Source organism: Mirounga leonina, unplaced genomic scaffold, assembly GCF_011800145.1.
Source record: "Mirounga leonina isolate KUSES-001 unplaced genomic scaffold, KU_Mleo_1.0 Mir_154, whole genome shotgun sequence".
Classification (NCBI taxonomy): Eukaryota; Metazoa; Chordata; class Mammalia; order Carnivora; family Phocidae; genus Mirounga; species Mirounga leonina.
Genome location: NW_023270389.1, coordinates 61,119,186 through 61,143,748, shown reverse-complemented (window position 1 = coordinate 61,143,748; position 24,563 = coordinate 61,119,186). Strand labels below are relative to the sequence as shown.

Here is a 24,563-nt window from a genome sequence, read left to right as displayed (position 1 = left end):
CGGCAAAGAATAGAATAATTTGGGGGGTCAATGTTTTCATATGGTCTTGCATAGAGTGAGGGTCATTTAGGGAGGACCCAAAGCACATTGCCAAGGAAGGTCTAATTATTGAAATGTTTTATTCTTCAGTAATAAACCTTTAAGAAAGCCTGATACTACTTAGTAAAAGTAAACACATGAAAAATAAAACATGTAAGTACTGAGAAGCATCCATTTGAGATTTTTTGATGTGACGTGGTGAAAAGAAAATCCTTTATTTAGGGTCAATAGCTTCTAGACCAGATTCTATGGCTTATTGGACACATAGATTTGGGTGGGTCTTGAGCCCAACCTCCATGAGCTTCGGTCTCTTCCTTTCAAAAAATGGAGATGGTAGCAAATACCAAGACTACTTTCAGATAATTTTTGCATGAAGTAAATGTGCTGAAGGATTTGAAAACATGGTATAAATGTAAATATCATGGAAATATAAGGTATTATTATTGCTATGAAAGGCTTAAAAAAATACTCCCTGTGACTTCTGGATGCTTTCAGCCTACCCTGGCCTTAGGTTTTACACCCCTGCAAAATGCCTTATTCAGACAATGTTAACAATTCTTGGTCAATGGCATCCTTTGAGTTTCAGTTTGAAATCAATAGATGTTGATGGCTTGTATATGTTTTACCTGAAAATTTTTTTTTAAGATTTTATTTATTTATTTGACACAGAGAGAGAGAGAGTGAGCAAGCACACAAGCAGGTAGAACGGCAGGCAGAGGGAGAAGCAGGCTCCTGGCTGAGCAGGGAGCCCAACACGTGGGACTTGATCCCAGGACCCTGGGATCATTACCTGAGCTGAAGGCAGATGCATAACCATCTGAACCACCCAGGTGCCCTTACCTGAAATTTTTATATAGTTTGAAAGTATTGTGTAAAATACCAGTAGCAATGTAGGGAAACTATTTCTAGAATAAATATAAACATTAATGAGATGCAGTTTCATGGCTGAGTGCAGTTTCTATGATTAATTACAAGCAATCAAGGTTAAGTGATACACTGCCAGTGAACATAACTTATCATTAGAAGAACGTAAAGAACATTCCTGTGCCCGAATGTTCTAAGAACAGTAACATAGCCCTGTATAGTTCATACAATGTTTTCTCATGTATTATATCAGCTCATCCCTGTAGCAATCCTTTGAGGTAGCAATGATTATTCTCCATTTATTAGATGAACCTGAAGGCTATTGATATCAAATAAAAACCCAGAAAGTCACAATTTAGAGATTAAAGGAGCTGGTACTAAAACCTAGGTCTTTTAATGTTAAGTCCAGTGCGCTTAAAAACAAAGAAACACAAATATGTTGTAAAGTGTTAGCACAGTGAAGGATGGCCCCAGTTCCACAAGAAGCTAACTAGGAGGATGGATAATGCCTAGTACCTGTGCTTCATTCAGACCATGTAAGGGCTATGAACATGGACAGGGAAAAGTGCCATGGCAATTAATTTGTAAATTCAATGATACTTACACATTTTGATAATATTTGAGGGGCAAGAGTCACATATTGCAGTTGACCATCTTCAGAAATACTATTTGTGCTCCCTACAACAGTTTGACCGAAGTTGTTTCATATAAAATATTCTTTTGAAGGTCAATGAACAAGTCCCATATTACCGTCATAAACAATGAACCTGAACAAGTATCTAAGGCTGAAATAAAATTGTGAATATAATTTCACTCAGGTTGATTTGAACGTATTAAGTCTGTTTTAATGTCTGGCACTACATGCTAAGTAGGTTAAGTATGAAGCAGTAAAAATGTATGCTTTGCCTGATATTTTGGGTCCTAACAAACATCACCTATGAATTGATTATAAGGCTCAATTTAGCAGTTAGTCTGTAACATATATGCTACCAGTACACGCCTTTAAAACAATGGTTTCAGCTCCTATAGTATTTTCCCTATAAAAGTATAGTTAAAAAAATCTATTCGCATGAAAACCTGACTTGACATGGAAACTATTTGTTTAAATTCTACTACAGTGGAACGCTTCATTATTACTCTGAATTGGAGATCTGTCACTTGTCAAGGTTTGCATATATCACCTGACCTTCAGGATGCTCTGCTAGAGCAAAAATCAGACATACCCTTGGCAGAAGGGCAGTCAAGTTTTTCTAGCACCAATATTCCAAAAGATATGTAAGTGTTGGTAGTCATGTCAATCGTGTGTTTATACTTTAAAAAGAAGCAAAAGCAGTGAAGTTTAAATTGTCATAGCAAAAAATGAGAAAGAAGACAATGGAAGGTACAGTGTTGGAAGCCTTTTAATTCGGTTCCAATTTTTGCTTTGATGTGTCACTTCTGTTTGAGTCTCAGTTCCCTCACCTGGAAAATAGGCTTAATAACTTTCATCTTGTAGAGTAACTGTGAGATTTAGAGAAAACCCATCTGTTGAGAGTATATAGTACCCATATGACTCAGCCCCTAAAAAAACTAATCTAGGGGCGCCTGGGTGGCTCAGTTGGTTAAGCGATTGCCTTCGGCTCAGGTCATGATTCCAGGGTCCTGGGATCGAGCCCTGCATCGGGCTCCCTGCTCAGCGGGAAGCCTGCTTCTCCCTCTCCCACTCCCCCTGCTTGTGTTCCCTCTCTCGCTGTCTCTGTGTCAAATAAATAAATAAAATCTTAAAAAAAAAATCTAGAATAACCAGAAACTTTGTGTGTGTGTGTTACTTTTTAGTTACTTGGTCCCCAAATTGACTGCTATAGGATTTTATTTCAATTTCCATTATTGCAATACCATTTATTTAAATAGAAACTCTGAAAAAAAAGACTCTAAAAAGATATGAGACAATCCTTGCCCTCACAAAACCATCACATTCCAACCCGGACTTTCTTTGGAACTATCATCCAAGCTGGACGTTTGGGGAACAGGTCAGCCGAGGGCTGAAGAGGGGTCAGTTTACCCTCTGTGCCCCCCTTTAAAATCTCCCAGATATTTCTGCTGTTTTCACACACTTCTCAAGCTTTTAAAGGGACCTGAGAAATCCTTAACACGAATTGTTATCGAGCTTTTCGGTAAAACCAAAAAATGTTCTGAGATGCTGAATGCAAAGACAGCAAAAGATAAAGAGATTTAAGATTTAACTATTAACATGCCTCCCTATTTCCAGAAAATTATCACGCCGGGCTGTTTTAAGACTGGGCCCGGGAGGGAAAGCAGCAAAACCCCTCCGGGTAGTAAAACTTGGCCCTGGGGTCGAGGGACAGCGTAGAGAAACAACTGCAGAGCTCCCGGGCCACACGCACCTCGCGAACGCACAGTCGAGGCAGGGCGTTTGCCAAGGAGCAGGGCGTTTGCGGAGAGGCCCTGGGTCCGGAGCAGGGGCGCCGCGGGCAGCCGGGTTCCAAGTGCACCCAGGGCCGGGGAGCAGCGGGTCCAGCAAACCAGCCCGCCCAGCCGCTGCCCTCGGGAGGATTGGCAGCGCTACGCCCTCAGATGAAAGTAGTGTGCACGGTTCCAGAAAACACTTGTCCTTGTGGCCATTTTCGGGTGTGGGGGGGTTGCCAAGCGCCCTGTGCTCTGCGCCCCCGCGGTGGGACAAATGGGCTCCCGAGGTGGGAAGTTCAGAACTTTCAGAACAAGGGGTCGTGAAGCCGGGGCCAGACGGGGTCCGCCGAGCCGGGCCAGCTGGGGGCGAGTGGGGGAAGGGCAGAGGTGGTGTCAAGAGTCTCCCCGGGGATCCAGCCCCGCTCCGGGCCAGCGGGAGGGAGGAGGCGCGGAGACCGCGCTCCCCCTCCAGCGGCTGCTCGCTTTCCAGTACAGACGCGAGCCGGAGAGGTGCAGCCACCCCGCGAGGAGGGGCCGACGCGGCGGGAGGGGCGGCGGCGGGCTCGCAGCCCTCGGCCCCGCGGCGGGCGGCGCGGCTCCTCACTGCACCAACCTGCGGGCTCGGGCTGGCTGCGGGCCGCGGCCCCTCCCACCCGCACCCCACCCGCGCCGCCGCCGCCGCCGCCACCCCGGGCCGGCCCAGTCCCAGCCGCTGCCGCAAGGAGCCGGCGTGCGGGGCGCCCGCTCGGACCGCAGCCGGCGGGAGCGTCGCGGCCAACGCGGCGCGCCCCGGGCACTCGGGCCTCCCCAGACCCGGCTCTCCTCCCTCCTTGCCTCCCTCCCTGCGTCCCTCTCGCCCCCGCCGCTTTCTCCCACCTCCCCCACTCCCTCCTCACCTCGCCCTCCCTCCGCCCGCCGCGCTGCTCCCGCCCGGCCGCGCGCTCGGCTCTCCGCGCCCCCCGCACCCGCTCGCTCCTCCTCCAGCCCCGGCCCGGCCTCCCGCGCGCCCTCCAGCCCGCTGCGCGCCAGCCGCCGCCTGGTCATGTCAGGATGGAGATCCGGCAGCACGAGTGGCTCTCGGCCTCCCCCCACGAGGGCTTCGAGCAGATGAGGCTCAAAAGCCGCCCCAAGGAGCCCTCGCCGAGCCTGACTCGAGTGGGCGCGAACTTCTACAGCAGCGTCAAGCAGCAGGACTACAGCGCCAGCGTCTGGCTCCGGAGGAAAGACAAGCTGGAGCACGTAAGAGCGGCGCGCTCCCCGGGGCCTCGGCCGGGCACCTGCCCCGGAGGTGGCCGGAGCGCGCGCGGGGCGGCGGGGCCGGGCGCGGGGGACCCGGCAGGTGGCCAGACTCGGGGACGAGGGCGGCCCGCGTCCTCCCTCCGACCGGGGGCCTCTGTTCCTGCACTCTCTTTGCGGGAGGGACCGGGCTGCGGGGAGGAGAGGGGAGGGGAGGTGCCTTTCCGGCACTGCCTGGCCCCCCGCGCTCCTCGACCTCCCCCACGGGCTTCTCTCAGGGTTCATTGGCACCGCGTTCTTGGGGCGCCTCTGAGGGGTGAGCGAGAAGGGGAACTGCCACAGCAGGGCTCCGAGGATCGCGGCGTCGCACGGTGGTGGGCTCTAGAGGGTATAGACGGTCTTTGGGGCTGTGTTACTTCGTCCAGAAACTACCCATTAGTGAATCCGCGAGGCTGCCGCCGCTGGCGACCCGGCCTGGGTCCGCGCACGAGCCGGGAGAGTTTTCTGCAGCCTGTCCTCTGGGATGGGCAGTTGGCGATCCTCTACTTGAGCCCAACTAGGGAGGGCTGTGCGCGTTGCGAGGAGAGAGGCGAAAGAGCGAGCGGACCGCCCTGCTCCCCGGGAACCGCCACTGGGCGAGGGGGAGGCGGGGAGCCGGGACCTCCGCTCCCCAGAGTGCGCGCTTCGCGGGAAGGGTTCCAGGCACCGGAGCTGAGTCCCTGGGGCTCGCCATTCTGGAAGGGAGAAGTCCCTCTAAAGAGACGTTCAGTGGATCCACAGTTTCCACTCTGACCCGTCAGCATCTCCTTAAACCAGATGTTAAAATGAAACTAAGAGAATTATCTCAAGAGTGCAGTACAGCTGGCTCGGGAGACGATGCTATTTCTTCCCGCGGAGCTGCATAATCCAAATTGAGTCTGTTAATGGAATGTGGCGGTTTCTTTGTATTTGGGTCACATCTCCAATTATGACATAAAGATAAGGAGAACTTCGGAAACTCACACATCTCCTACGCCGCACCGACCCTACTCCCATCTGCCCCCGCCCCCCAAGCGCTTCTCCTCCTTCCCTGGGTTTCGCAGCAAGAACAAGCTTCCCAGGAGATAGCGTGCAAAGGAGTATTTCTCCCACAATCTGAAAGGAAGGTCTGTGACTTTTCTCCGAGGGCCCGATTAAATCCCTTGAAAGCTCAAGTTTAAAGCTTCGAGTTGGGGAACAGGCTGTCTTGGGTGTAGAGAACCATTTCCTAGTATCAAAAGGATGTCTCAGATCCTTAAGACCATGGAAGTAACTGATTTCTAGGATGACAAGTTGTTTGAAAGGCAGCAGAATCCACTTAAAAATGCAAGCCCCAGAAATAGCATAGGGACTGGTGGTTATTAGTTTAAAGGGGGACAAAGAGCACCTTCATGGAATTGGGCTCGCTGTTGGAATCTGATGTTAGTACCAGGACGAGTGGTCCAGTCTTAGAGCAGTGAGAGAATAATCTCCGTTTCAGTTTCCCTGAATGTGTGTTCATTTGCATCTTGTGCTTTTAGCTGCTCTGTTTCCTTTCTTCTCTTAATGGAAACCGGTAGTGTATCCTTCTCTAGGTCTCCCTGAGTCTTGGACACTGCACACCTTTTTACTTCAGCAGGTCCTCACTTTTACGTTTCCACTGAGTTTCAAGGCATACTAGGGTGGGCCATGGCAGCTTCACCTTTCTAGGTGAGTGTAGGATGCTCAGCCTCTCCTGAGGAAAGGAAAGTCTGCTTGTTTAAAAGCATCTGAGGACCTATGCTTTCTTCTTCACTCAGATGCTCCAAAAGACAACATTGCATTAAAAAAAAAAAAAAGTCACCTCATTTGTTATTTAAATCAACGCAGCATTTTTGTTTGCTCTCTGAAATACATTCCATGAGACAGGTATTCTGTTTCTGATGGTTTTCTCTGTACCTGCTTTCACTTAGAAAGGGGGCTTTGCTTCCAGTGAAATTTTTTTGTGATTTTCTCTTGCTCCTTTGAAACATCTATGTTTTAAATGAAAAATAGTATTTATGAAAGTACAAGGAAAAAATTAAATGAGCATAAAAATATATATTTTATTTGAATTCAAGCTCGGGGTATTTATAATAGATATCAGATGTTGGCCTACACTATGTTTCAGGTAGTTTGATGTGAATTTCTGTTTAGATATTTGAAATTTACAAACCCATAACACATGTAACCTAGTGTATTTTTGCCATGCAAAATGTGATGTCTACTTTATTATAGACAACATACTGAACATATGTGGCACCACAGAGATTAGGATGAGTGATGAGTGTCATATGAAATTCAAAGCTGATATAGGGTATGTAGGGTAGTTGAAAAAAAATCCTTTTGATTCGTCTAATCAAATGGATGACCACCATTTTTTATTAGGTTAAAAAAATGAATGAATAACTATGCTGGAGATCATATGCATGAAAACAGCCTATGTTCTTTTGCTGGTTTTTAAAAAGCCAATCTAGTATTAAGGGCATAAATAAGTTATGGCTTCAGATGACACACATACTCAGTCATCGCAATAACGGAATTCCCTGGAATGAAATGTGGCAGTGTGTGGACTCTGTCCAGACTTCGGAGGCATTGCTCAATCTGAAAACCAGTAACATGTTGTAAAGTGACAGTGAAGGAATATACTTCCACCCACTTAGCTAAAAATGAGGATAATTTATCTCTCCTTCTCTGGTTTAAAGGCTACAGGACTGATCCCCGGGCCACACATGAATTCGGCACTTTGAACTCCACTTGGAAATTTCAGGAAAAAGTAAAATTGCTGGCCATATATAGACCGTCTTCTTATTAGCTACGAATAGTGCTCTTGGTTCTTAGAATCTTTTCCTTCTTATTCTGCCTCATCATGCCCATGGCTTTGGAAGGTAAACAGTGGAAGTCTTGGTTTGGAAGGTTTGGTAAACAATGGAAGTCTTATGTTCTATAGGATCCTCTGTTACTTAAGGTGTAACGTAAAAGTGAAGGATTATGGTCTAGCAAAGCAAGAGGAGCAGAGGGCCATTCCTTCAACCCCCGACCCACCCCTGTTCTGTCAGCCCTCCCTGGGGCTGGGTCACCTTAAGAGGAACCATGTAATATGATTTGACTATCATCCCACAGGACGCAGGTACAAAGTTGGAGAGTTGCAGAGGCTACTCTGCTCAGTTGCCTGGTTTTATGCCAGTTATGTGTGTAGAAGTTTCCTGATGCCACTTACGGAGCTAGGGATGCCTTATTTTCCCTCCTGCTTACTCAATTAGCTCTTGTCAAAGTGTGGTTAAGAGTGGGGCTCTGGTTAGACAGTCTCTTATTAATTCTGTGATCTCAGGCAAAGGACTCAGAGTCACAGGATGTACCTTCACATTCCTCCTTAAAGGAATCACAGGCTTGCTGGGGTGATCCAGGGAGACAGTCCGTGGGTCTGTTGCAGTGACGCACAGTCGCATAACGTCCGGGGCTCCACACTGCAAAAGAGTATTTTACCTTACACATCTCATATCTGTGCGGGGTGGCAGGTTCTCTTTCCGTTCAGACTGCTGTAACAGAATACCGGAGATTGAGTGGCTTATAAACACCGAACATGGCTTTCTCACAGTTCTAGAGATGAGGAAGTCCAAGATCAAAGCATGCGCAGATGCAGGGGGGCTAGTGAGGGGTGCTTCCTGTTTCTTAGATGGCTATCTTTTTGCTCTTCCCCTCAGGGTAGAGAGGGGGAGGGAGCTCTCTGGAGACTCTTTAATAAGGCCAGTGTCCTGCTCATGAGGATGCCAGCTTCATGACCTAATCACCTCCTAGAGACCCCATTTGCAAATGCCAGCCTTCTGGGGATGAGGTTTCAACGTATGACTTTTGTTTAAACCCAAACATGCAGTCTACGGCAGCAGAGGAATTTCCTCTTGTGAGTTGCCTGGCCTGCTGGAAGCTCCATCCTGATGCGTGTTGTCAAGGCAGCTAAAGGGAAGACGGTAAATCATGTCAAGTCTCTCAGTGTTTCCACCCAGAAGGGAAACATCCATTTGACTCCTGTTTATTGGCCAAAGACAGTTTCAAGGCCAAGGCTTGCTTCCAAGGACATGAGGAAGAGGGATCTGACCAAGACCCAGAAGAAAGGGAAAGAGGACACCCATGACCAGCTTCTTAGGGTGACCACAACACATAAAACACCTAGCACCACGTGTGGCTTTATTACGGGTTCAACACGCATTACCTAGAGGTGTGGTTGTTTCTTAGGTGTTAGCTAGCCCTCTGGCTGAGTCCTTACACTCCACCCAGAGAGCTTCCAGGTGTCACATTTGAGATCAGCCTGCCTGCATTATAGGCCTGGACCCAGAGTATGTGGGTCCTTTGGCCAGCAGGGCCAGCTCACTATCCTGGGCCTGTCAGGCTGCCTTTGCCTGGCTTCCAGTCTGTTCTGTAGGACCCTGATTGTGCCCTGCCTGGCCATTCTGAGCCTGATGCTTCTTCTTCCCACTCTCCGCAGGCTCTGCTAGCCAAGAACAGCTCCTTACTCCGTCCCCAGCCCCTGCTTTCCTTCCCAGTTCTGTGCTGGTGGAATTAAGTGGGGCAGTATTTTGTTTACCCGCATGATGGCTCAGAAAGCCTATTTAAAATGGAAAGAGAGAGCAGAGGAGAGAATTTTTAAAGAATAAAAGGTAGAATCCTTAATGTTCACACTTGCAGTGAGCCTTAGTATCTTACTTGGTTTAGGTCAATTAAAAAAATTGTCTCCTCTAAGTGTGAATATGCACCTGCTTAAATGCAGTTTATGTTACCGGTAAATAGTAAATAAACGACCACGTGCCCACTTGCCTCCTGGAATAAATTATTCACATGAGGAGCAAATAATAAATGGATTGGAGCAGACTTGGTCACTGTGGTCTAGGCTTATATTATGTAATGCCATTTGTGTCCCACAGAACGAATTTGTGAAAGTGTTATACCCCACAGAGCAAATCAGTAAAGTACCAAAGACAGTTCAACCTAAGGGAATGGATCTTTAGAGTGTTCCATGAAAAATCAAGTGAACAAACAAACAGAAAATATTCTTTTTTATCTTTATGTATTATTGTTCAATTTATGTGTTAAAGAATAATTTTAGTCTGGCAAATGTTTAAGAACATTTAACAGGATTATTTCCTATGATTTTAGATTGAGCAGACAAAGCCTAGCCTGAGGCAGGATTCTGCACCCGTCAAGGAACAGAAATTTAGATGTCTCTGGAGTGTGTTCTAATGGACCTCATGTTGTGTCCATTATCCAGGTAGCAAATATTAATTCCACTAATGGACTTCTCTCACTGTGGGTTGATATTTCAGTTTATTTTGAAGAACCTTGGATTCTTTGAACTCTGTTGGGTGTGGCTTATTGATTTATTTTGAGGTAATCATCGGCTAAGACATATCATATGTAATATATTCAATTTGAGAAGCTCAAGACAATTGGACTTAAGATTTCTGTTTGCTTCCTTCTTCCATATAATACCCATATACCAATTTCTATCCAGTTTCTCTAGAAGTTTTTACCTCTCTTTGCAGACTTCTGTGTCTGTCTCGGGTTTAAATTTGGGTAATAGATTTCAGTTCTTCTATTTTAGCTCCAAAGATCAAGAAATGTGATGGAGCTTTTGTTATGTTTTTATACTGACTTGACTGATAGAGGGCAGATCAGGCAGAGGTAGGCTTGTCGCTAAGATATCCGCCCAGGAATGTTGTTTCCAGTGCGTATACTGGGGACATGTGAAGTTACTGAATTGTCTAAGATTCACACCCACATAGATTGTATTGCAAGAGTTTAGAATACAACAATGAATGTTCAGGAACAGTTGAAATGCCAAAATGTGATTTTTAAGAGATAGACTTTTTTTTTAAAACCAAAAAAATACATTTTTATTTTTCTCACAAACAGAAACATTAGCCCAATTTCTAAACTCCCAGATCAAGCCTTAAGCAGAGCTTATGGGGAAAAAAAATGAAGAACATGGCACCTTTCCTAGGTAGAATTAATCACATTGGAAAATCTCACTGCTGTCTAACATATGAAGTGGGCCCAAGTTGAACTGCCTGATGTGGTATCATGGGACTGGATATCCTAGCCACCGGGTGATACATAGGGTTCTTTATTCCATAAAGCAGACAGTGACCCTTGTGACTCTACTCTTTGACTTGAGCTATGACTGTATTCCTGCCCATAGGTTCTTAGGTCTGATCCAGCAATACCAGAAGGAGTTACCTGGAGATGGTGGGACTCGGCAACAGATATTTATTGTGGGTGCCTTTTTTTTTAAGATTTTATTTATTTATTTATTTATTTATTTATTTATTTGAGAGACACGGGCGTGGGAGCGGGGGAGGGGCAGAGGAAGAGAGAAGGAGAATCTTAAGCAGACTCTGGGCGCAGCACAGAGCCTAGTGTGGGGCTCTTTCTCATGACCCTGAGATCATGACCCGACCTGAGCTTAATCGACTGTGCCACCGAGGCACACCTTGCAGGTGCCTTTTATGTGAAAGACACTTTGTTAGGAGATGATGAGGACTTTCATGTAACAAGCATTTACATGACATATACTGTGTTCCAAATGGTGGAGAATATACAAAGACTAGAGCAGAGTCCCTCCCTCAAGATGTTTACGACTTTAGAAATACAGTTATAATATGATTACAGTGTTAGGAATAATGCAGGAAAATGCAAAGTAGCACAAGAACACTGCCTTTGAAGGACTTGTTTAGATAAGGATAAAATACAGTTAAAAAAATAAGATATGAAAAGACACTTCTCTGAAGAAGACATACAAATGGCTAACAGACACATGAAAAAATGTTCATCATCATTGGCCATCAGGGAAATTCAAACCAAAACCACATTGAGATACCCCTTACACCAGTTAGAATGGCAAAAATGGACAGGGAAAGAAACAACAAATGTTGGAGAGGTTGTGGAGAAAGGGGAACCCTCTTACATTGTTGGTGGGAATGCAAGTTGGTATAGTCACTTTGGAAAACAGTGTGGCGGTGCCTCAAAAAATTAAAAATAGAGCTACCCTATGGCCCAGCAATTGCACTACTGGGTATTTACCCCAAAGACACAGATGTACTGAAAAGAAGGGCCATATACACCCCAAAATTCATAGCAGCAATGTCTGCAATAGCCAAACTGTGGAAAGAGCCGAGATGCCCTTCAACAGATGAATGGATAAAGAAGATGTGGTCCACATATACAATGGAATATTACTCAGCCATCAGAAAGGATGAATACCCAACTTTTACATCAACATGGATGGGACTGGAGGAGATTATGCTAATTGAAATAAGTCAAGCAGAGAAAGTCGATTATCATATGGTTTCACTTATTTGTGGAACATAAGGAATAGCATGGAGGACATTAGGAGAAGGAAGGGAAAAATGAAAGGAGGGAAATCAGAGGGGGAGATGAACCATGAGAGACTATGGACTCTGAGAAACAAACAGGGTTTTAGAGGGGAGGGCAGGGGGATGGGTTAGCCTGGTGATGGGTATTAAGGAGGGCACGTACTGCATGGAGCACTGGGTGTTATACAAAAACAGTGGATCGTGGATCACCACATCAAAAACTAATGATGTATTGTATGGTGACTAACATAACATAATAAAATTTAAAAAAATAAGCAATGTCATATGTAATGATGATGTATTATAACAAACTTGAATTTACTTCAGTAATGCAAAGTTGCTATAAAATTTGAAAATCAATTGATGTAATTTATCACATTAACAGAATGATAGAGTAAAGCCAAATGATTATCTCAATAGATGAAGAAAAATCGTATGATAAACTTCTAAAGCCAAGCATGATAAAATCTCAACAAAGTGGAAATAAAAGGAAACTTAATTATTCTGATACAGGCTTAAATCACAGTTAATAGTGAAATACTGAAAAATTATTTGCACAGATTGTGAGTGTGATGAGATGTCCACTATCATGACTTCTATTCAGCATTGTACAGGTCATAGCCAATGCAAGAAAGCAAGAAAAGGAAATAAGGATTGAAAAGGAAGTAATAAAATTGTCATTATTAGCAGATGACATGAGTATGTACGTTTGAAAATCCAAAAAAGCCACTGATATACCTAATGAATTAATAATGTCCCTGTATTTATCACTGGATTTAGCCACTGTCTACAAGGTCAATATGCAAAATCAAATTAGAAAAAAATTATTCCAACATAAAACTAAAAATCTTTACCATTTACATTAGCATACAAATACCAGATACTTAAAGAAACAGGTAAGGCCTCTTTTTAATTCTCCCCAGATTGAGCCAGAGCACAGATACAATTCCGAATAAATCCCAACAAGTTTGTGTGTGTGCATATGTGTTGAAAATGATTCTAAAAATTATATGGGAATACAAATGGCCAAGAATAGCCCACATAATCTTGATGAAGAAGAATGAAGTTAGAAGACTGCTTCCATATATCAAAACTTATTATAAACTAGACTAATTAAAGCAGTGTGGTATTGGTGCAGGGATAAACAAGTAGATCAGTTGACAGAGTAGAGAATGCAGAGGCAGACCTGTGTATATGCTTTATTATTGACAGGTACTTGATTTATGACAAAAGTGGCAGGCACAGAAGGGCATTTGGAAAAAGATGGCTTTTTAAAAAATGGTTCTGGGTCAGTTGTACATCAGAATTAAAAATGGATCTTGATTTCTCTTTTATGCCATACACAAAAATCAGTTTAATGTAGGTTATAGATCTAAATTAGAAACTGAAACAATGAGGCTTCTAGAAAATAATATAATAAAAAAGTCTTCATCAACTTGGACTAGAGAAAAATATTCTTAAGCAATTTTAATAGTCCCAGTCTCTTGTTATTAATAAACTGGACTACAGTAAAATTAAGTAATTTTGACAGTAAGAGACTCCATTAAGAGAATGAAAAGGCAAATCACAAAACAAGATATATTTCCAACACACACTCTGACAAAGAGTTTGTATCCAGAATATATAAAAAGCATCTACAAATCAATAGCAACAGACAGCCCCCCAAAAGTGAGCAAGACATTTAAACAAGAGCTTCACAAGAATATAGCCAAGCCATCAAATGTATGATAAGGTTCTTGATGTCATCAGTCCTCAAGAAAGTAAACAGTTAAAATCATACATTATTATACAACCACAAGAATGGCTGAAATTAAAATGATTGACAATAACAAGTGTTGATTAAAATGAGGAACATCTGTAACTCTCATAACTTCCGCTAGGAGTGTATACCTGTATATGCAATAATGTGGATGACTCTTTCAGACACAGTAATAAGTGAAGGAAGACAGAGACTGATTCTGTTTATGTGAAAAAAACAGGCAAAGCTAAATGATGAATATAGTGATTACCTTTACAGGTAAGATAGGAACTAGGAGGCGCCTGGGTGGCTCAGTTGGTTAAGCGACTGCCTTCGGCTCAAGTCATGATCCTGGAGTCCTGGGATCAAGCCCCACATCAGGCTCCCTGCTCGGCGGGGAGTCTGCTTCTCCCTCTGCCCTCTTCCCTCTCGTGCTCTCCTGTCTCTCATTCTCTCTCTCTCAAATAAATAAATAAATAAAAATCTTAAAAAAAAAAAAAAAAAGGAACTAGGGAGGCTCCTGGGGGGCCAGTATTGTTCTGTCTCTTTTTTTAGGATATGGTTACAAAGTAACATTTATTGAAATCTACACTGGGGACACCTGGGTGGCTCAGTTGGTTAAGCGTCTCCCTTCGGCTCTGGTCATGATCCCAGGGTTCTGGGATCGAGTGCCGCATTGGGCTCCTTGCTCAGAGGGGAATCTGCTCTCCCTCTCTCTCTGTCTCTCCCTCTGCTTGTGCTCTGTCTCTCTCTCTCTGACAAATAAATAAATAAAATCTTAAAAAAAAAGAACTATACACTGAAGATTTGTACACCTTATGTATATCGTTATTTCCATGATAGTTTATTTTTTAAAAAAGTAAAATGTATATAGTGCCCTTCCCCTTGCTTCCTGCTTATGTCTGGCTATTTGTCCTCAGAATGTGCTTCTCTTATTCTATTCTCTCTAGTCCATGGACCTTGGTCTGTGATGTCCTCTGTCACTGTTGTGTTCACGTGGCTGACTCGTACTTATCATCTCCCTGGGATTGGCTTCCTGGGTTCTGAAGGGGTTGGGCTTCATTCTGCAACCAAAGGGAAGATGTTTGAATTCAGCAAGTCCACATTTCAGAAAATCTGCCGTGTTGGGGAAACCAGCGTTAGTCTCTCTTAGTGGTAGAGGTGGGAAGTAACGAAAGAATGTGGTAGAAGTAGAAAAATTGAGGAGGGACAGATGCAAGAAATGTTGTGAAATAAGAGTTCATGGGACTTGGTGCTTGGTTGAATGTGAGGGGCCTGAGCAAGCTCATCCATTCAGTAAACCTTTATCGAATGCCAGGGATGTCCCTGTAATTGTGATTGGCACAGTGGGTACAAGGATGAGCAAGGAAAATTCCAAAAACTCCTTGAGAGTTGGAATTCTGCCCTGTTCATCATTGTATCTTGGCCCAATTTATTATTATCTTGATCCATATTATCAATATTATTATGATCATAATCATAGACATTACAGTTCTGCTCTCTGCAAGGAACTGAGCCCCAGGCTTGGGAAGGCTTAAATGCATATGATTGGACCTTTGACCTCAGATTGCTTATGGTTTAGTCCTTCAGAACTCACTTTAGGGGCTCCTGGTTGGCTCAGTTGGTTAAGCGTCCAACTCTTGGTTTTGGCTCGGATCATGATCTCATGGGTTGTGGGATCGAGCCCTGCATGGGGCTCTGCACTCAGCTCAGAGTCTGCTTGAAGATTCTCTCCCTCTGCCCCTTCCTGCTCCTCTCTCAAATAAATAAATAAATCTTAAAAAAAAAAAAAAGAGAGAACTCAACTTAAATGTGGTCATCTCTAAACCTAAGTCTTCGTTAGGTGTCCCTTCTGGGTACAGGCATTGTGGGTAGGTGTCTGTTTTGTAGCACTGAACCCACTTTTTTTTTTTTAATTACGTATTGTCTATTTTTGGCCCTCAGTGGAAAGTTTGAGGACAATATCAGTGTCTTATTCATGACAATGCACCCTTAATGCCTAACCCAGTGCTTGATGGACAGCCAGTATTTATTGACTTGACTATTGAAAGAGTGGAATGAATGAATATGTGCTTAGGGAGGCAGGATCTACACAGGTAAGTGAAGGAATGCAGTGCCATATGCTACTTGCCAGATAAATGCAACAGACATGAAATGCAATGAGAAGTCAATGAAACTACTGACTAGGTGTCAGACAGAGAAGCTAATGGACAAGGCTCCCTCTACCCCATCCACAGGTTGAGGCTCCATTGACGTTTTTTTAAGACTGGAAAATGGTGGTTTCCTGGTCACTTTATTGACCTCTTCCAATGTGTAATGCTGTTGTTTACAGTGAATTTTGTTTTGGTTTTCATTTCTATATGTCTTAGTTTTAATGAGTCAAGAGGAGAACATTACCTTTTGAATTTTCCCCAAGTACTTTGGTCTGACTTGTTGCCTCACTGAAATCTCTGGTTCATTATTTAGCCTTCGCCCTGCTCTGGCTGAGTGCACTTGATCAGAGACTCTAGGACACTCGGCAGCAGGGAATGTGTCAAAACTGCCAAAATCCTCTTAAACACCTGCCAGTCTTGATCTTTAAGAATCTCCACTATAACTTCCTGACTTGTCTGTTTTCAAACTTTTTTCATTTTCTGTGATCGTCCTGCTTTAATCCATGACAGGTGCGCATGTTGCTTAAAGCCTGTCCTATATGATTTCTAATACATCTTTTTTTTAAAAAATAAACTTATTTTGGAATAACTCTGGATTTGTGGAAGAGTTACAAAGATAGTAAAGGCATTTCCTGTACATCTCTCACCCAATTTCAGGTGTCCCTTAATGTCGAATTCCAAACTCCAGACTTCAATAGAATTATATGTTTTTAAATTGTCCTTTTTGTGTTCCAGGATCCAATCCAAGATAACACATTGCATTTAGTTGTCATGTGTCCTTAGTCAGCCTCTGGTCTGTGACAGCATCTTAGGCTTTCCTCATTTTTCATGACCTTGACAGTTGTTTTTTTTTTTAGCTCTACTGAGGTATAATTGACTATTAAATTGTAAGATATTTAAAGTGAACATTATGATAATTTGATATACGTACATTGTGAAAGGATTTCCACGGTCAAGTTAATGAAGACATGCAGTGCCTCACATATTTATCTTTCTCGGTGTGTGTGAGAACATTTAAGTTCTACTGTCTTGGCAAATTTTAATTATGTAACAGTGTTATCAGCTATAGTCACCATGTTATACATTAGATCCTCAGACCTTATTCTTCTTATTGATGAAAGTTTGTACCCTTTACCAACCTCTCCCTGTTTGCCCCCCACCCCCAACCCTGGCAGGTGACCACGTTTCTGCTCCCTGTTACCATGAGTTGGACCTTTTTTTTTTTAGATTTCACATATAAAGTATTTGTCATCCTCTGTCTGGCTTTTTTACTTAGCATAATGCCTTCTAGGTGCATCCATGTGGTTACAAATGGCAGGATTTCCTTTTTTCTCATCACATCTTCTTTATTCATCCATTGATAGAAACTTAGGTCATTTCGACATCTTGGCTCTTGCAAATAATCGTGCAGTGAACATGGAAAGGCAGATATCTCTTTGATATCCTGTTTTCATTTTCTTTGGACATATATCCAGAAGTGGGATTGCTGGGTCATATGGTGGTTCTATTTTTAATTTTTTGAAGAACCTCAATACTGTTTTCCACAGTGGCTACACTGATTTACATTCCTACCACCAGTGCACAAATACTCCATTTTATCTACATCCTTGCTAACACATGTTATCTCTTGTCTTTTTGATGATAGCCATTCTTACAGGTGTGAGGTGATATCTCAGTTGTGGTTTTGATTTACATTTCCCTGATGGTTAGTGCTGTTGAGCAACTTTCCGTGTATCTGTTGGCCATTTAATTGAATTTTTTTTTTTTCGCTGTTGTATGAGTTCTTTATATATTTTGGGTATTAACCCCTTATCAGATATGTGATTTACAAATATTTTCTCCCATATGGTAGGTTGCCTTTTTATTGTTGGTGGTTTCCTTTGCTGTGCAGAAGCTTTTTATTTTGATGTTGTCTACGTGTTTATTATTGTTTTTGTTGCATTTGCTTTTGATGTCAAATCCAAGAAGACATTGCCAAGACTGATGTCAAGGGCTTATTCTATATGTATTCTTCTAAGAGCTTGGTTTCAGGTCTTAAATTCAAACCTTTACCCATGTTGAGTTGATTTTGGTTGCATGGTGTGAGATAGAGATTCAGTCTAATTCTTCTGCCCGTGGCTCTTCAGTTCTCCCACCACTGTTTATTTTAAGGACTGTCCTTTCCCCACCATATATTCTTAACTCCTTTGTTGCATTTTTGTATGGGTTTAACTTTTAAGATCTCTCTTTTTTTCCACCAATCTCTGTGTCTGTTCTTATGCCAATAGTATATTGTTTTGATTACTCAATCTTTGTGATTTAGTTTGAAATCGGGAAGCGTGATGCCTCCAACTTTTTTCTTCTTTCTTAAGATTGCTTTGGCTATTCAGGGTCTTTCCTGGTTTCATACAGATTTTAGGATTACTTTTTCTATTTCTGTGAAAAATGCCATTGGAATTTTGATAGTGATTATATCAAATCTATAGATTGCTTTGGGTAATATGGGCATTGTAACAATATTATTCTTTCTGTCCATGAGCCTGGAGTGTCTTTCCATTTATTTATGTCTTCTGCAGTTTCTTTCATCAATGTCTTGTAGTGTTTGGTATACAGATGTTTCATTTCCTTGGTTAAGTTTCTTCCTGGGCATTTTGTTCTTTTTCATGCAATTGCAAATGGGATTTTTTTTCTTAAGTTATCTTTATGATAGCTTGTTTTTAGTTTATAGAAATGGACCTGATTTTTGTATATTGACTTTGTATCCTGATAATTTACTAAATTTGCTGATTAAATCTAGCAGTTTTTTGGTGAAGTCTTTGGGGTTTTCCCTATATAATACCATGTCATCTGCAAAGAGAGACTGTTTTATTTCTTCCTTTTTGATTTTATTTATTTTTCTTCCCTAACTGCTCTTGTTAGGACTTCCAGTACTGTGTTGAATAAAAGTGGTGAGAGTGGGCATCTTTATCTTCTTTCTTCCTGCCCTTAGAGGGAGAACTTTCAGCTTTCACACTGAGTATGATGTTAGCTGTGCTCTTGTCATTTATAGCTTTTATTATGTTGAGAATCATTCTCCCTACACCCAGTGTGTTCAGTTTTTATCATGAATGGATGTTGAACTTTGCCAGATGACTTTTTTGCATCTATTGAGATGATTATATGATTTTTTAAAAGATTTTATTTATTTATTTGAGAGAGACAATGAGATAGAGAGAGCATGAGAGGGCGGAGGGTCAGAGGGAGAAGCAGACTCCCTGCTGAGCAGGGAGCCTGATGCGGGACTGGATCCCGGGACTCCAGGATCATGACCTGAGCTGAAGGCAGTCGCTTAACCAACTGAGCCACCCAGGTGCCCCGATTATATGATTTTTTTAAAAAAGATTTTATTTATTCATTTGAGAAAGAGAGAGAGAGAGAGCATGAGCCAGAGGGGGAGGGGAAGAATGAGAGAAGAAGCAGACTCCCCGCAAAGCAGGGAGCCGAACGTGGAGCTCGATCCCAGGACCCCAGGATCATGACCTGAGCCGAAGGCAAACGCTTAACCATCTGAGCCACCCAGGCGCCCCTGATCATATGAATTTTTATCTTTCATTTTGTTAATGTGGTGTATCATATTGCTTGTGGATGTTGATTCATCCTTGCATCCCTGGAATAAATCCCATTTTATCATGATGTTTGGTCCTATTAATGTATTCTGAGTTCAGTTTGCTAATGATTTCATGAAGATTTTTGCATCTGTGTTCATCTGAGATATTAGTATGTAATTTTCTTTTCTTGTGGTGTCCTTGTCTGATTTTGGTATTAGGGTAATGCTGGCCTCATATATTGAGTTTTGAAATGTCTTCTCTTCTGTTTTTTGGGAGAGTTTTGGAAGGATCGATATTGATTCTTCTTTAAATGTTTGGTAGAATTCATCAGTGAAGCCATCGGGTCCTGGACTCTTATTTGTCAGGAGGATTTTCGTTACTGATTCAGTCTCCTTACTAGTAATCAATCTGTTCAGGTTTTCTGTTTTTTTACAAGGCAGTCTTGGTAGGTTGTATGTTTCTGGGAATTTATCCATCTTTAGTAGGTTGTCCAATTTGTTGGTACAGGTATCACCTGCTGTTGAAAAATTCTTGTTACTCCACTTCACTTTGACAAATGGCCTACATTGGTACTTGTTTTCACTAACTGGAAGGAATTCGAACAGGAATTTTGCTCTTAGGAAAAAAGACAAAGTGAACGCATTCAGCATTCATTTTGCATCGAGCCTTTGTAGAGGCAGTGCCACCCCAAACGGTGAAAGTGGCGCCACCTAGCTCCTGCCCCAAGAACGGCATTCAGCCTCTCCCATTAAGCCGCTGTAGCTTTGAACTGTGTCTGCGAGCATCTGTGATTTATCTTGATTTATTTTGTGCATCCATTAGCAAGATGGTATCAGAAAAGTCTAAGAGAGGTTAATTTTTGGGTCTGGGAATACTCAAGATCTTTTTCATGTAAATTAATGGAAATCGCTTCTTTATGCCATTTAGATTTGTGAAAGATTTCATAGGAACACTCACTTCTGGATATCAGGCGAAACGTGTATAGTTGTTCATAGTGGTCTCTTTTGATCCTTTGTATTTACATGGTATCAATTGTAACGTCTCCTCTTTCATTTCTAATTTTATTTATTTGAGTCCTCTCCCTCTTTTTCTTGTCTATCTAAAGTGTGGCTAAAGGTTTATGTATTTTGTTTATCTTTTGAAAAAACCAGCTCTTAGTTTTCTTGATCATTTTGATTGTCTTAGTTTCTTTCATTTATTTCTGCCCTGATCTTTCTTATTTCCTTTTGGTTTAGTTTGTTCTTCTTTTTCTAGTTCCTTGAGGTGTAAAGTTAGGTTTCTTTATTTGAACTCTTTCTCGTTTCCTAATGTAGTTGTTTATGTATATGAACTTCCCTCCTAGAACTGTTTTTGCTGCATCCCATAAGCTTTGTTATGCTGGATTTCCATTTTCATTTGTCTACAGTTATTTTATTTCTCTTTTAATTCCTTTTTTTTGACCCATTGGTTGTTTGGTAGCATGTTGTTTTAACCCCACATATTTGTGAATTTTCCAGTTTTCTTCTTGTAATTGGTTTTTAGTTTTATACCATTGAGGTTGGAGAAGGTGCTTTTGGATTTCAGTTTCCTTGAATGCAGTAAGACTGTTTTTAGTGGCCTAACATATGATCTGTCCAAAGAGTGTTCCACGTGCACTTCGGAAGAATGAGTCTTCTGCTGATGTTGGAAGGAATTGTTCAGGGAGACATAGGCTGCCTGGAGCTAGATAGAGGAAGAATACAAAGGTGGTACACACCAGCCTTCCATGTGTGCAGAGAGGATTGCAATAAGCCCCTAGATGTATGACAAATTAGGTACCTGACCCTCAGGCTGTACTTTTAAGATATGCAAATTGGTCTCTTTTGGGAAAGATTGGGAAATAGGTATTTCTGTCTGCTTCCTATGCTCTGAAACTCAGGGGTGAGAGGGAGTGAACCATGGTAGGTCCTCATGGGCCCATTAAGAACTGTTTCTTTGTTTGCCATAGTCTTGTGGGCCTCAGGGATGCAAGACTTGTTAGCTTTCAGAGCTAGGTGTTTTGGAGGCCTGTCCCTCAGGTGCAATGATTGGAAGTTGGGGTGTTAGATGTTGGGTCCGAACCTTGCTCCTCAGGGTGAAGCTGAGAGTTGTGTGTTCCCTCCTCATTGTTCAGTGCTGTGCCCGTGTGGGGTTTTATGGCAGGAGTGTGTCTCTGTCTTTCCCACCATTTCAGTGTGACTTTTTTCTCTTTTGCTTGATGTGTGGTGGTTGTGTTCAGTTCATTTCTGGATTTCCTTCAAAGGGAATTATTCCATGTGTAGCTGTGGATTTGGTATGTCTGCGGAGGAGGCGAATTCGGAAGCTCCCATGTCACCATCCTGGATCAGAACCCATGACCTTGACAGATTTAAAGAGTACTGGTCAGGTGTTTTGTAGAATGTCCCTTACTTTGGGTGTGTCTGACTTTTTTTCATGATTAGACTGATTATGGGTTTGGGGAAAGAGTATCACAGAGGTGAAGTTTTCATCACATGAAGGTGAACATGTCCACATTACTTGCTGTTAATCCTGATCACTTGGCTCAAGGAGAGATTGCCAGGTTTATTCACTGTAAAGTTACTGTTTTTTGTTTTCCACACATAAATTTGTAAGTTGGGCATTAAGTCCAAAATCCCCACACTCAACAACTCCTGGACTGGGGAGTAGCCAAATTTATTATGTGGCATTTTTCAGTTAGGAACATGTAACCCTTCGCTCCCCAGATTTATTGTTCAATCACTTATTTGTATCGGTAGATCTCTTGGATATTTATTTTACACTGTTGGCATAATCCCATTCTATGTTATTTATTTTGTTCCTTAAATTATTCCCACTTTGGGTGCTCGGAGCTCTTTCAGACTTCTCCTGTATCCCTTGGAAATGCCCTTATCCTTGGATCATTTGAGCACTTCCTTACCCTGTGATGGTACAGAGGGCTCCAGGCTTGCCTGGTTTTATTTTATATTTTTGCCTCTTCCTAATATAGTCTTCAAGGTGTCTTTTATACATATAGTTAAAAAGGAGTTGATTCATTTCCATGCTGAGAGGATCCAATAAGAGAAAGTAGTTTCATTTATCCAGTGAAAGTTCAGTACATATATTTTGATAAAGAGGAACATCTTCATTTGGACTTTTATAAAACTCCTGACATGCTTTAAATGATAACTCCAGCCCATAAACTTTCATTCAGGTGATGGAAAGAAGTCTACCAAGGATGACAGGGTGTGCTGAGGGGTACAGTGATTGTAGGTCTTACCCAGAGACAGTTTGTATGTGTGGATGAGTGTGTGTGCACATGCATGCACCTCCTTGTGCCTACAGCTACTCTCATACTTTCCCTTTTTGCAGTGTTGGTGGTCTGTTTTGGGAGAATCCGATCTGGGCATGAATAACTCCTTTCACGTTTCCTGGTTCCCCATTGGGCATTATTTCAACCCCTTTTTTCATGTTAAGAATACCTGGCCCGTGTGTGGAAAAGGGAAGTCTTCCATTGTCCGACGTCATGCTTTTCTCTTTTCAGAGCCAAGACTGGCCTCTGAGATTTCAAATCCCCTTGGAAAACTCAGTTGGAAATTTTTCAGCCCCGGCTCACTTATCCCAAGAAAACATCGTCAAGCAGAACCAAGAGAAGATGGGTGAAAAGAGAAGGACATGGTAGGACAGGCATTGAAGGGCTTGGGAATAGAATGTTCCAGGGCGCACACACATCAAGTGGGAAGAATGCACATTTGTCTTGGGAGACTCCCATCTCTGACTTCTGGCTGCTTTGTCCCCACCCTACTCCGCCTGCATCCCCTTCTGTTGCCCTAAGCCACCCAGTAGTGCCAACTTCCTTGTCCTCGTGACTTCCTTGTTAGACCACAAATGTAGGCATACTGGGTGCTTATTCCTAATGACATCCCTGCAAACCAGAAAAATGAAATTAATTGTAGGATGGTTGTAGCTTTTCTCACTGTAGGATATACCAAAAATGAAATAAAGATGAGAGAATTCTCAGGGCTTTGCTATAAGGGGCTTGTGAAAAGAATGTCTTGCTGTCATTCTTTTTTCTTGAATAAAATCAAAGATGAATGGGACCCCATATATGCTCTGAGTGTATAGGAGGAAGAAGGAAAAGCAGATACCCCAAGGCCATGTGGAGTAATCGCAATAAATCTGGTGAGGACCGGCATTAATACCGAGGAACATCAGCCGTGAGCAGCATCCGGGGAGGCATTCAGAAGAGACAGGTTCTTGCCCTCCATGACTTAATATAGTTGCCTTTCCTATTAGGGTAACTTTCTTCTATTTGGACACATCACTTTACTTGATTTTTGTATTGGGTTTGGAATATAGTTGACCCTTGAACAGCATGGATTTCAGGTGTGTGGGTTCACTTCTACGTGGGTTTTTTCCAGTGAATACAATACAGAAATGCGTTTTCTTCTCCTGATGATTTTTGAAATAACCTTGTCTTTTTCCTAGTTTCCTTTATTGAAGAATACAGTGTATATGACACACATAACATACAAAATATGTGTCAGTCGACCGTTGGTGTTATCAGTAAGGCTTCTGGTCAACAGTAGGCTATGAGTGGTTCACGTTTGGGGGAGGTGAAAGTTATGCATGGATTTTCGACTATGCAGGGGTTGGTGCCCCTAACACCTGCATTGTTCAAGGATCAACCGTAACTCTCACAGGATTGGTATTGAGATCCTGGAAGGAAGCAGCTTGGTGTGCTTGGGTAAAATATGACTGTGTAGAAGGTATTCAGGCAAAAAGGTTTGTAGGTCCAGATGAACTACTCTGGATAGAGAAAGTATTCCCTTCAGTCTCTTATTGCATTCCTATCTTTAAATGGCAGAAAGGAGGATGTGCTTCTAGAAGGCACAGGGCACGGTGGAAAGCTTGCTAGTGTGGCAGATTTTTAAAGTCTCTGGATTTCTGATACAGCCATGTACACTTCTGACACAGCTCCCAGTGACGCACTGGGTCATTTTCACTTGCTCATAGAAGAAAAGGTTTGTGGGCGCCTGGGTGGCTCAGTTGGTTAAACGACTGCCTTCGGCTCAGGTCATGATCCTGGAGTCCCGGGATCGAGTCCCGCATCGGGCTCCCTGCTCGGCGGGGGGTCTGCTTCTCCCTCTGATCCTCCCCCCTCTCATGCTCTCTCTCTCTCATTCTCTCTCTCTCTCAAATAAAT

The 24,563-nt window shown here is 42.7% G+C and overlaps 1 protein-coding gene across 1 annotated transcript in view; it reads left to right on the top strand.

The window, feature by feature from the left end:
- The first annotated feature begins 4,359 nt into the window (after nucleotides 1-4,359).
- PLD5 (phospholipase D family member 5) overlaps nucleotides 4,360-24,563 on the top strand; it is a 409,631-nt gene continuing 389,427 nt past the window's right edge. Inside the window, exon 1 of the mRNA XM_035011037.1 lies at nucleotides 4,360-4,548. Within this exon, the coding sequence (XP_034866928.1) occupies nucleotides 4,360-4,548 (189 nt within the window). The remainder of the gene's footprint in view (nucleotides 4,549-24,563) is intronic.